Source organism: Taudactylus pleione, unplaced genomic scaffold (genome assembly GCF_031769625.1).
Source record: "Taudactylus pleione unplaced genomic scaffold, aTauple2 ptg000106l, whole genome shotgun sequence".
NCBI lineage: Eukaryota > Metazoa > Chordata > Amphibia > Anura > Myobatrachidae > Taudactylus > Taudactylus pleione.
This window is the reverse complement of record NW_028284508.1, coordinates 1612653-1626721: the sequence shown is the minus strand read 5'-3', so window position 1 is coordinate 1626721 and position 14069 is coordinate 1612653. Positions and strand designations below refer to the sequence as shown.

The 14069-nt window shown below is 48.7% G+C and overlaps 1 protein-coding gene across 1 annotated transcript in view; it reads right to left on the bottom strand.

The window, feature by feature from the left end:
- Positions 1–13640, bottom strand: part of EDC4 (enhancer of mRNA decapping 4) — a 516382-nt gene extending 502742 nt beyond the window's left edge. The window contains exon 1 of the mRNA XM_088470908.1: positions 13463–13640. Coding sequence (XP_088327034.1) covers positions 13463–13625 — 163 coding nt within the window. The 5' untranslated portion in view covers positions 13626–13640. The remainder of the gene's footprint in view (positions 1–13462) is intronic.
- Positions 13641–14069: the final 429 nt, after the last annotated feature.

The window sequence follows — 14069 nt, the reverse complement described above, 5'->3', positions numbered from 1 at the left end:
GGATCACCGCAAGCGGTGTTCCGCGACCTTACTTGTCCCCGTCGATCCGGCAGCAGTCCTGGGCGCCCGCAGAGTCCGGCTAGTAAAGACTCTGGGATCCCGCCGAGATCCCCAGATCTGTACTGGCATCTCGATGCCGGTGGAGTGCGGGAGCGGCAGCTTGGACGTCCTATGGACAGTCCGACGCTGCCGCTCTGAAGAATCTAAAAGGAAATAAACTTTAAACTCATAAAATAAAAAGTAGCTTAGGGGCTGCTAATTAGCCCCCTCTGCATTAACGGTGACCCGACTCCGGCCAAGCACCAACTTAAAACTGAGGTGCCTCTGGCTTAGGGGCGGAGTTACAGGGAGAGTGGACCCAGTGCATCCTGGGAGCTGAAAGCTTTAACTGCGTGGTGCCCGGAATTGGGTCCCAACCTATACCCCAAGGTCAACCCTGTGGACCCCCTATGGACCCTGAAGAAAAAGAGACTTATGTTGCTTACCTGTTCAGTATCTTTCTTCGACTCCATTTGAGAGCATAGGGATGACACTGGGTATAGTCTGGAGAGGAAAGTCTGGGTACCAAATAATAAAAATTACCCACAAGTCTAGGATCCTCTCCTCTATACCCGCCCCCAGCCACAGACCATCAGTTTAGTTTGTAAGCCCATTTCTGGAGCGAGGCAGAGGAGAAGGAAATCCTGCATACACACAGAACCATACAAACCATGGAAAATACAGCCGGACAGGACACCAAGGAAACACCCCGGCAGTCAGGTGCGTCATGGTGGGTGCCCTGTGCCCCCTATGGAGTAGAAGAAAAAAACAGGTAAGCAACATAAGTCTCCTTTTCTTCTTCCTCCTCTGTAGGTCCCCTATGGAGGCAGATGCTCCAGAGGTCACAGAATGCCCGAGAATGTCCAAGGACGCAAAGATTTCGAAGGCATAAAACCAGATGAAGGTATGAGCAGACGACCATGTGGCAGCCTTACAGAGCTGTTCTGCAGAAGCCCCACAGCGTGCTGCCCAAGAAGTCCCCACTGACCGGGTGGAATGGGCCGCCACCACGGCAGGGGTAGAAAGGTACGCCAAGAAGAAAGTTTGGTAAATTGTAAAGCAGAGCCAGAGGGACAAGGTCTGCTTAGTAAACGACCAGCCCCTCTTATGCACGTCATATAAGACGAACAGAGAATCAGACTTGCAAATCTCCCTGATTCTCTTGGCGTAAGCCTGAGAGCCCTTATCACATCCAAGGAAGCCTCTGGCTGAGAAGGATCCACAGTCTGGAAAGCAGGTACCACAATCTCTTAATTTATGTGGAAGCGGGACACCATCTTGGGAAGGAAGCTCAGGCGAGTCTGCAGCACAGTCCTGTCTGAATCCGACACCCTCCAGGCCGACGCAATGACTAGTAGAAAAACAGTTTTCCACGTAATCCAACGCAATCTACCATGTGATGGTTCAAAAGCAGCCGACTGGAGAGCTCAGAGAACCAAAGACAGGTCCCACGGAGCCACAGGAGACACGAACGGGGGCTAGACGTGGAGAACTCCCTGATAGAAATGTTCATACTATCTGCCTTTGGAAGAGTACAGACAAGGCCAAAACCCGGACCTTCAATGACAAGAGCCGGAGGCCTAAATCCAGACCTGTCTGCAGAAAGGAAAGGATACAGGAAAGGCGGAAAAACCCTGGGGTTAAGACCACTAGTCGTACACCAAGATAAATAGGTACGCCAAACCCGGGGGATAGATACGTGCCAAAAAAAGCTTCCTAGCCTGCATAACAGTCCAAACAACCCTCCTGGAGAATCCTTTTTGCTCTTAGGACGGATGTCTCAAGAGCCACCCCGTCAAAGCGAGATGGGTCAGATCCTAATGGAAACACAGACTCTGAGAGAATATCTGGTCATAGAGGAAGACGCAGTGGTGCGCCGATGTGGAGGCCCAGTAGATCTGCGTACCACATGTGCTAAAGCCAATCCAGTGCTACCAGGATCAAAGTGCCTCTCTCCAGTTTGAATTTGTGAAGATCCTAAAGAATCATTGAGATCGTAGGAAAGACGTAAATAAGAGGGAAGATCCAAGGAACCGCTAGGGCATCTACCAGGAGAGCATCTGGATCCCTGGTGCGAGAGCAGTATCTCAGCAGCCGATCGAAACGAGACACCATCATGTGGATCTCCAGCCGGCCCCACCAGCGGACGAAGAATTGGAAGACATCTGATGACTTATAAAGTTTACTTACCAATTCAGAACTCCTTGGACGAAGACTGCAGACATTGCTGGAAGATGATGCTCACTAATGAAATATTCGACTGACTTCCTACATGGCTGCCTGACTGCGGGTGCCGCCCTGTTGGTTAATGTGAGCCACTGCGGTTGCATTGTCCGACTGTACCTTCACCGGACTTCCATGAAGGAGGTGCTGTGACTGACAGAGCCCTATACACGGCACAGTTCCAGGATTTCCAAAGGCCCTGAAAGGTTAGGTGACTGGTTACCGCCACCTAAAGGCTTACATCAGTGGTAAGAAGGACCCAGTCCTGGATCCAAAAGAGATGTCCCTTGTCCAGATGTGAGCACTGGAGCCACCACAGTTCCCTCCTGTGGAAGAAAGTCTGTGCCTTGAGGTTTGGGCGAGACTTGATCCATCGCTTTATAATGACCGTTTGGAGAGGCCGGGAGTGGAAATGACCGTACTCCACCATGTCAAACGCTGAGTCCAAAGACCCCAGAATCTGCATGCATGAGTGTATGGAAACCAGATGCTGGCACAGAAAGGTGCGGATTCTGGCTTTCTAAGGTCACGATCTTCTCCGGAGGGAGGAAGACTGAGCTTTGAAATCCAACAAGGCTCCCAGGTGAAGCGTCTCCTGGGACAGTTATAGTGTGGATTTCCTCCAATTTATTATCCATCTGTTGGGACTCTAGAATCTCCACTGTCAGATGGATGAGATATGCGAGAACTGTCAGAGACTAGGCCAAAAAAACCAAGTCATCCAGGTATGGTAAAATTCTGACGCTCTTGCGGCGAAAATGTACTGCCATGACCTTCGTGAACACACGAAGGGCCATGGATAGAACATAGGGTAACACCTGCAAAAGATAATGGCTGGTTTGTATTACAAACCTGAGAAAGTGTTGGTAATTGGCTCGTATAGCAATATGCATATAAGCATCCTGGATATCCAACGATCCCATAAAATCCCCCCGGTTCCAAGGCTAGAATGATGGTCTGAAGGGACTCCCCATGTGGAATTTGGGAATCTGGAGGAAATTCTTCAGGTGTTTCTAATTGCAGATGGGTTGAAAAGAGCCATCAGGCTTCCGAATAGACCCCTCGAGAGCTTTTGCCTTTTCTGGCTGTGTAAGAAGGGCGGTGGTAAAGAACCGGGAAAGGGGGCGCTGTTGAAAATTGAGAGCGTAGCCCCGACACACGACATCTCTAATCCAAGGGTCTGTCGTGGTCTGCATCCACAACACAGAGAAACGAAGAAGAAGAAGCCGACCGACCACTCTGAGGTCCCCCGGGAGGAGGCCCACCACACGCGGCAGGCTTGTCTGTTGGCTTTGCAGCCGGACGTCTAGTGGACCAGGATTGCTTACATCTGAGCTTGGAGCTTTTAGGGGCTGAACGCTGGTTTCTGGGAATGATTGACCTCTGGCTTTGCCCTGCGGACGGAACGAACGAGAGACTGAAGTCCTAGATCTCGGAGTGGCGACTGATGATAAGAAAGCAGATTTAGTTATCACTATCTTGTCAAATTCCGGACAGAACAGAACGTCACCCAAAAAGGGAAGGACTTCCAGGAGCTTTTTGGATTCAGTGTCTGCATTCTAGGTGCGCAGCCAGAGTACTCTTCCGGCTGCAATTTTAGAAGTCCTGCTGCTTTGGAGAGATAATAAGCTGCCTCTCTAATATGCGCAACCAAGGAGACCAGGTCACTTCTGTGCGTGCTTGCTTTCGCGTGGAGCAGGCCTATGTATAGAAGCCCTATCCTTATTTAGCATCTGTTGAAAGGATGTGGACACCTGAGCCAACCCCTGGACTGAATGTGCAAAAGTCTGAAACCAGGGTGCCTTGGGAAGTTGCGGCACAGCAACAGGGACAGGTGGCACTGCAACTGTCATACGATCTACAAACTGACATTACCTGAGTTAGCCTGGACGCCCAAGCAAGTTCTTGGCTGGAATCCATGGGCGAAGTCACCTGTTGCAGGGCCCCAAAGCAACTGACACAAAGGCCATCGTGCTCTGGATCCTGAGGAGAAACGACATTAAAGACAATTCTTAGTGCGCAATACCTCGTTGGTAGTTTTATTTCTGGAAATCCCGAGAGTCGCAGAAATCCCCACACCAATATGTGACCAGTAACCACAGCAGGTACAGAGACACAGGGAAAAGTACACTTACTAACATATACACAGACAACTCAATACAGATATGTGGGCTAATGAAGCTCAACAAATCAGCATAAATAAGCAGGATGGAGCAGATAATCTAGCTCAGCTGCTGGGGGGCAGGCTATGAGAGGAGACTGGAGTCCAGCTTCTCTCTCCAACACTGAGACAGGCAATGAGGTCAAATGGGCGCTCAACGTTTAGGAGGGGGAGGAGAGAAGGGAGGATCTGCCTGGGGCTTACTGGCCACGGAGGGAAAGCACAGCCCAGGGGTGGGTGAGAGGCCAACAGGGAAGCGCCTGCCTCTCCATTCTGGCATAACCAAAGGAACATGGCTTCCACTGCTATTAAGCCCCCTGCTCCAAATTAAATCCCTGATGGTCTAGCAGGAAGCGCAAGAGACCGGGAGCCCTCATTGCCAACACCGCCGGAGGTCTCCTGCTTCGGCAGCCTAATCTTGTCCCCGTTGAGTGCCGGCTGCAGCTTGCGGCTCCGGTATGTGTAGGAGTCCGCAGTCGAAGTCACTGACCCAGTCGCCAGTGCTGCGGCCACCGACGCTGGGGCAGTGCGTCCTATAGGATATCTTACACTGCCCACTTGTTGTAAAAAGTAATAAAATGAATAGATAAAATTAAATGAACTGTGGGGGACCACCTAAATATTCATTATTTGGTGCCCAGACCCTCCTCTTCTACCTATACACAGTGTCATCCCTGTGCCCCCTAGTGGAGGAAGAAGAAAGTGCTACAGTGCAGTAGCAGAAAAGGAGTTATGGCAAGCACTTACCTTTGTTATCTCTCTATCGATGAAGTCCATATGGTCCACAGGCGACCTTGAGGTATAGGCTATGGAGTAATCGGGCACCACAGTGTTAAAAATGTCCTCCCAGGATGCACTGGGCCCCCCTCTCCTATTCCCCGCCTCCAAGCCAAGGTATCTTCAGTTACGTAACAAGCCATAGGCCGGAGGAGGAGGGAAAAAAAAAAAAAAAAAAAGAGAAGAAAGTCTTTATCACAAGAATCACATTCTCACACAGAAGGAGACAGCAAATCGGTGACCAGAATAAAGCCCATCTGAAGCACAGGTAAGACAGGGTGGGAGTCCTGTGGACCCTATGGACTTCATAGATAGAGAGAACAAAGGTAAGTTCTTACCATCTCTCTTTTCTACATCAGGGTCTATAGGGCTCCACAGGAGACCTTGGGGATGTCCCAAAGCAGTCCCTTTAAGGGTGAGAACGCTCCTGTGCAGAAAGGAGAATCCGCCGTCCAAAGGAAGCATCCCGAGAGATGAAGGTATCAAAGGCATAATACTTCACAAAAGGTATGGACAGAAGACCACGCGGCGGCCTTACAAAGCTGAACAGCTGAGATGCCACGGCGAGCTGCCCACAAAGTACCCAGACCTAGTAAACTGGAAGGCCCTCATAAGTGTAAGTTCTCAGAGATTGTCACACGAATCCACCTATCCAATGTTTATTGGCTGGCCATTCCTTCTTGTGGAATCCATAGAGGACAAACAAGGAGTCTGACTTCCGAAGGGAACTGGTATGGTCCACATATACCCTGAGAGTACGTACCACATCCAATGACGCCTCCCCTGCCGAGAGGTCTGGAGAGTTGAAGGCCAGTACAATAAATTTACTCATCAATGTAGAAATAAGACACCACCTTAGGAAGGAACCCAGGGTGAGTGCAATGGTGAAAAATCAGAAACGGAGGGCGACAAGAAAGAGTCCCCAAGTCTGACACCCTTCGGGCGGAAGCAATAGCCAAAATAAATACAGTCTTAGCCGTAAGCCATTTGAAATCCACTGAGCCCAGGGGCTCAAATAGAGGGCCCTGGAGAGTCCTAAGGACAACAGCCAAATCCCAAGGAGCCACAGGAGGGACAAAGGGAGGCTGAATGCAAAGAACACCTTGCATAAAAATGCGGATATCCGGGAAAAGAGCAATCCTATGTTGGAACCACACCGACAGGGCATAGACATGCACCTTCAGTGAGGCAAGGCGGAGACCAAGATCTAAAACCGCCTGCAGGAAAGCCAAAACTTTAGATATCCGAAAAACCTGAGGATCGTAACCCCTGGGACGACACCAATTTACCCTGTGGTAAATCCTGGTAGAGGCAGGTTTACGAGCTCTGAGCATGGTGTTAACCACAGAGGTAGAAATACCTTTGGACCTTAGGAGGGATGTCTCAAGAGCCACGCTGCCAGAGACAGACGACCCAGGTCCAGGTAAAGGCAAGGACCTTGAGACAACAGGTCCAGACGTTGAGGCAACAGCAACGGAGTGTCGATGGAGAGACTCTGAAGATCTGAGTACCAGTGCCGTCTGGGCTAAGCTGGAGCCACCAGCAAGCTCGTGTCTCTTTTGAATTTCTTAAGTACTCGAGGAAGAAGGGAGAACGGAGGAAACAGGTATGCAAACTGGAAGGTCCACTACACTAACAGAGCATCTTAATTTTTCACACTGACAGAGCGTCTACAAAGATAGCCTCGGCATCTCTTGTTCTGGACCCGAACACTGGCAGTTTGTGATTGTGTCGAGATGCCATGAGGTCTGTCTCAGGAAGGACCCGCTTGTCCACTAGGAGCTGAAACACTTCCTGGTGGAGACCATTCCCCTGGATGCACGTCGTGACGGCTGAGGAAGTACGCATCCCAGTTGAGAACTCCTGGTATGAACACTGCCAAAATGGCTGGGAGTTTGCCTTCCGCCCATGTCAGAATGCATGACACCTCCGTCAGTGCTGCCTGACTGCGAGTTCCGCCTTGAAGACCGAACATGGGAACGCCTCCATCTGGGCAGCCACCCCCCCGGCCCGCCCACCACTTAACATCGACAGCATGCCCCCTTTGGTGCGAGACGCGGAGCGACGGATTGTCCGTCGCTATCCGGGTCTCACACATGCGCACAACGGAGCCGGCTCCGTCGTGCGCATGCCCTCTGGGCCACCATCGACCCGGTTGCATAAGTTGCACTTAACGGAGATCCATGCTGTGCATACACAGTGGGAATTCCCACGATATTCTTGGAGCCCGCGCATGCGCACTAGGATATGTAATATATACACATATTACACACATATATATATATATATATATATATATATATGTAATATATACACATATTACATATATTAATTCAATTTCTTAAAATAATCGTATTATTCCTTTAATACGATTATTTTAGAAATTTAATTGGTTTATAACTTGTTTATTAATACTGGCCTTGGGCCAATTGTCTGGGTGTTTTGGTATGAGGGTATCTTCCTATAGAACCCCGAGGAAGATTTGAAGCAAGCTCACAATCTGGATTAATTGATTTACATCGAAAAGCAAACAGGAACACACAGGGAAATTGTTTCCTTAAAGAATATAGAAAATATATAAGATTTAAGAAGGATTGTAATACATGTCATTATAAAGAGTTGCGTTTGAATAGGAGCGCCCCATCAGTAATTTGTTTGTCACATATATATATATATAGAGCCATATTGGATGGCCCTATAAAATTCACTCTGTAGTACAGCAGAAAAGAGACTGCAACATCTAAATAATGAATATCTGTTTCCAATGGTACCATTACCACCAATGTCTGAAATAAACCCACTGACCGAAACACTGTTCTGCATCATAGCAGCTGTCATCCTGCAACTTTGAAGAAATCCTTGCCTCGTTCCCAGTTTATGCGTGCCGCTAGAATCACCAGTGACCCTTCAGCATTAGAGGGCTGTCTTGATGAATTAGTGGACAAATTTATATGTCGTGGTTATCCTGTGCAGGAATTGTTAGATAGCAAACAAGAAATTCTGCAGACACCTAGGACAGAGTTGTTAAAATCTGCCTCTAAACACAAAGTGGCTAACAGAATTCCATTAATCTCTGAATTTTCCACCATAAGTTCTACTGTGAAGCAGTCTTCTAAGCAACTATGGCCGATTGTGACAAGTGACAGTGATCTCAGTACATTTAAGCACACTGCTCTCATGCCGGCTTATTCAAGAGGAAAGAATCTTAAGGATCTACTTATGAAAACCCATGTCGTTTCTCCATCTTCTGCTTCAGATATAGTTGTTCAGAAGAAGAAATCAGGATGCTACAGGTGTATTGCTTGCACCACCTGCAGATATTTGGAACCAGGACATTACTTCAAACATCCGCATAGTGGCCGTAAATTTCCTATACGACATGTACTTACGTGCACATCCACGTGTATCATTTACATTATTATTTGCCCTTGTGGGCTCTATTATGTTGGACAGACCACTCGCACGTTCAGAGAACGAGCAGCTTTGCACCGATCCTCCATCAGAGCGGCCCTGGGAGGTAAAGAGATAGTGCAACCTGTGGCTCGTCATTTTCGGTTGGCTAATCATACTTTAGCCAGTCTTAAATACAAAATTGTGGATCATGTTCCTATTGACGTTCGGGGCGGTGACAGAGCTAAACGCTTGAATCAGTGGGAGGCCCGTTGGATCCACCACTTAGACACTATTGCCCCGAGGGGGCTTAATGAAAAATACATGTTAAATGTGTTTTTATGATTCATGTCCTCTAGTTGGTCTTCATGCTATGCCCCTTTTGCATTAATTAATCGTTTTCTCCTTTAATATTGATCCTTCGCGATTACACTGCCATATGCCATTATGATATTGTGTTATTGTTATTTTGCATCTTATTTAGCATTTAGTTGACTATTTTTTGATTTTATTCTATATTTTTCAAACATTTCTTCTTTGTCACTTTTTAATTGTATATTATGCACTCTTTCCGCTTTCTTTTCTTTATCTACACTTGGATTTGTTTGTCTGCACTATCTCCTCATACATGCTTCACGCATATTTAATTTCTCTATTTCCTTCAGGGGCCGATGACAGAGTGGACTACTGGTTGCTGGGCAACCACAGAGGCGCGTCGTGCCCAAGTGATGCCAGCACCCCTGACGTAGACTCCTATGAGGTCACTTCGGGGAGTTTCGGCCTGCCCGCGGATCCTAGTGGAGGCTGCGTCTCCGGTTGCTGGGCAACCAAAGGGCTGTGTCACGTTTGGCGAGTTCCCAACTTCCGGTCGACGCTCGCGTCTCGTGGCTCCAGACACGGTGAGGAGATTCTTTCAGCACTCTTCCTTCTTCTATATAAGGTAGGACAGTTTTACATTTTGTTCTCCTATGCATGTCCTGATGAAAAGGCTATTAGCCTTGAAACGTTGACACATGGATATTGTTATGATGATGTCATATTATTAATACATATTGACTTTATTCACCCATGGGAGTGCCGCCTTTATTGCGCTGGGTGCATACCCAAGCCAGAAGGATTTTTTTGTGCATTTTTTTAGGATGGCACCCGCGTTCTCACATTCATTGTCCTGAGTGCCAGGCTTATTCTAAAATATAAATAAATGAAATATATATATAATTTTTTTTTGTTTTGTTTTTTTATGCCCAGGGCACTGATTTGCACATGGGAGGTATGGCTTTCCACAATGGGGGAGAGGCTGCTGCTAGCCGGAGTTGGAGGGAGAGAAGGACAGCGCTGCCTTCTCTGCCCTGTCAGTAGCCGCTGGGCTGCTGTTCTCCGGAGTAGGGAGAGAAAGACAGCGCTGCCTTCACTGCCCTGTCAGCAGCCGCTGGGCTGCTGTTCTCCGTATTAGGGAGAGAAGGACAGCGCTGTCAGCGCTGCCTTCTCTGCCTTGTCAGCAGCCGCTGGGCTGCTCTTCTCCGGAGTAGGGAGAGAAGGACAGCGCTGCCTTCTCTGCCCCGTCAGCAGCCGCTGGGCTGCTGTTCTCCGGAGTAGGGAGAGAAGGACAGCTCTGTCAGCGCTGCCTTCTCTGCCCTGTCAGTAGCCGCTGCTGCTAGGCAGAGTAGAGAGAGAAGGACAGTGCTATCAGTGCTGCCTTCTCTGCCCTGTCCTCTCGGCAGCCGCCGGGGTAGGGGGTGGGTGCGCCGGGCTGGCCGATCACTGCAGTGATAGGCCCACGGGGAGGGACAAAGTGTGCAGAGGATTGGCGGCTGCTAGAAAATGATTTTCCAGCAGCCGCCCACAGTGCTTTTCTGACTGGTCGTATCAGATACTACCATGTCAGGGAAAGCCCAGTCTGGTTTGGTCGTATCTGATACGAACATGCCATGCAAGTGGTTAAAGAGGACATGGACGGCATGGGCAGAGTCGCACTCTTAACCAGGCGTGTCACATGAGAGTCCACTTGAGAAGTTTCCCTTTTAGAGAAATAATTTTCTGCAAAGGGATAAGCGTAAGCCAGACGTCTCTGAGGTTGGAAACGCTTCCCAGGAGATTTCCAAGCCTCCTCTAAATGATCCACTCGCTGACCAGACAGACGAAAATTGCAGCAGTACCTTTAACATCCTTGAAATAGCATGTTTTGGAGGTTCCTCGGCCTCAATCACCATGGCCACACGTACCGCCCGTATGAGACCTGGAACACAATTTTTTTTAACTTGGCCTCTATGTCCCACTTGTGGGGCTCAGAGTCAGACAAGGCATGGATCTCCCAGTCGTCCTCATCATAATGTGTGGACTGAGATGACATTAGTTGTCTCTCAGCAGGCCGAAAGCAGTGATTCACCCTGTAACATCTGTCAAGTTTTGCACCGGGGAAGGGGAGAGAGGGAGAGAGAGAATGAATCCAAATAAACAGCGGAGACACCCGAGGAGGTGCTGGCTGCGGAGGAAGGCACTGCGCCACCATCATCTGCCTGGGGACCCCATGTATGGGAGCACTGCCTGCTGCGTGAACCCTAGCTGGGGAAACGCAGGGGGAGCTGCCAACCGTTCCACAATGGTATTTAAAGCTTGTGCAAAACAAGCCCAGGGAGGCTCCTGCACAGTTATAAACAGAAGGTGTACATGAAAGGGCCGAACATATAAGTCCCCAGCAATCATATCCCCATCCCCAATTCCTGCATTACATTTGGAGCAGGAAAGGGGCATTTTGGCCAGAGTCATCACTCCCAGACATAGTAGAAGACTATGGGTGCTGTATGTGACTCACCACACAGAAAAAAATTTGTAACTGTGAGGTAAATTCCCACCCTGACAGCACTGGCACCGTGAGGGCTGGTGAGAAGGAGAAGTATAGGGAAAGCAAAATAGCTGACATGACAAGAAAGTTCAGTCAGAAAGCGCCAGCATAAGTCACATACAATGCAGAATATCCACCTGCACTAATGGCACTACAATCAACTACACAGACTCAGAGTCTGGTAAGAATAGTGCTGCATACGCGGACCTTACTGGAGGAGAGGTATGCAGGGGGACCTGGGCTCCGCACCACCGATGAAATCAGCGGTATGCCAGAAGAAAATGGCCGCCGGAGGAACCCAGACCCGGAGAAGGATCGCTGTGGCAGCCCGCCAGACCGTAGTGGAAAGGCGCTGTGTGCAGCGGGGGAGGGGCCAGCTGTGAAACAGGGAAGGCGTCCTCCCCTGGCCTGCTATTAACCCCCGGGACTCTGAAGCATGCCGAAAACTCCAGCCCCGACGTCCCTGGTGGAAGTGCAGGCTCAGTGCCTGGCTCCACGCACAGCCGTGCCTCAGCCCTGAGGATAAAATACGACTGTGCATCCGCAGACGCCTGCTGCTTACCTGTGTCCCCATGGAGTCTGGCCACAGTCCAGGGATCCTCCGGGTCCCTGCTAGCTGAGACCCCGGAAACCTGCCAAGATCCCCGGATCAGTACCAGCGTCTCGGTGGTGGACCGGAAATACAGATGTCTGTTGGGCTGTCCGTGCTGACTGCTCTGAGGAATAAAGAATATCTTCTGGGGCTGTATGAACAACCCCTATGTGCAGTGACCCGACTGCAGCCGGGCACCTACGAAACTGAAGGTGCCTTGGCCTGGGGTAGAGGGGGTAGAGGAGAGTGGCGACGGTGCATCCTGGGAGGACATTTTTAACTGTGTGGTGCCAGATGACTCCATCATTGCCTATACCCCAAGGTCTCCTGTGGAGCCCTATGGACCCTGATGTAGAAAGTACAGTTTTGATAAACAAATGATCCCATTAGGCACGAACAACCATTTTTGGTCAAATACACTTAGTCCACAATTATTCCCCATTCTGGTGTTTGATATGAACCTCTTGACATGGTGGGTGCTTAGATATTTACATTAAAGAGCAGGTGTACCTAATAAGGCGACTATGAACTAGTTACACAGCACATTAGCATACTAAAAGTTGCTAATTATCTTAGGAAGTGTACTTTGAAACTCTAGATTTATGGACTTCCAAACTGTATTAATCATTTCATTATTGCTAGTTGATATTTTTACTCAACTGTTTAAGCACCACTATCTTAACTAAGCCGAATGTTCCGTGCTTGCATGAAAAAAACAATTTACGTACCTTCTAATAAGTATTTTGCATGGAGTATCCCAGAATGGGATGCCGTCAATATCCCGGTAAAGGGGATGTCGGTGCTTAGAATACAAGCGCCGGAACCCTAACACTTGTCAGAATCCCGGCGCCGGCGTCCCAAGCAGGGTTAACCACTGGGGGGGAGGGGGTTAGGTTAGGAGAAGAGTTAGGATACCTACCAACAGGTGTCTGTATCCTAACCCTGTTGGAATGCCAGCGTTGGGATTTTGACCTCCGGCATTCCATCCCCAACCACCTCCAGATTGACCCATCTCCTCCATTTATCAGAGCAGATTTGTTCCAGCTAGCAGAGGGTGCACGTACTGACATTACAGACAAGGAGATGGCATTTTATAGACTGTCTAAATAAATAGCTATGCCCTAACCAATTTGAAAGCGCTAAAATGCTAAGTCCAGGAAGTGAAATTGAACTGCTGAAAAATTCCAAACGAACTTAAAAACATACACTCCCAGCACAACTTAACTTTTCTCTCTCATCACTTTACCTACAGTTCAATGTAGACGTTTTACCATTTACCTTTTCTTATACGAACATCATACAGTTATTGCTTCCCCCACCACCCTCCTGACCGCAGAGCTTACACTTTAAGCTCTACACACATCACCACCACCACCACTCCCTACTGTATACTTCCCAAGTTTGCCTCCGTCCCCATACAAGAACAGATGTGTCTCACCCACGGGACGATCGAGCTTTAGAATGTCCCTTAGATGCTGTGTGGCGTCCAGATCAATGTTGGAAGCAGCAGCCATCCCGCACCCTACACAGCCGCGCTCAGCACAGTAACGTAAACTGCTCAGCACTGCACTAACTGAATTTGCTTCCGCTTTGAGTGGCATGTGCCCGCTTTACCTCTTCCCCCTGGAAACAAAGAAACAGCTCCAAAGTTCCCACCTTGACTACTTAGATGGAAGGAACGCACAACGATATGTGACTTATTAGTGCAATTTTCTCATCCGTCATACGTGCATGTTGAGATTTTGGAGGCCTGCTCATTCTCTCCGGAGCTGCTTGTTTTTTTTTCGTTTATTTATAGGTTTTGAGGGGTTTTATTTGCAGATGTGTTTTATAGACTTTCACTTATTTAGTAAATAAGCTTATTGTATGCTCGGGCCGACTCCAGGGTTGCTTGAAGGTAGGTTTTAAATAGGAAGTTTTTTTAGCAGCTCACACAGTCCATTTGTGCTGACACACCATTTGGGACAGTTCCTCATGGTCACATTGCAGCTGTACTTCCCCAAACTACAAATGCAAAAAGTTCAGGGAAGAAGTCCGTTATATCC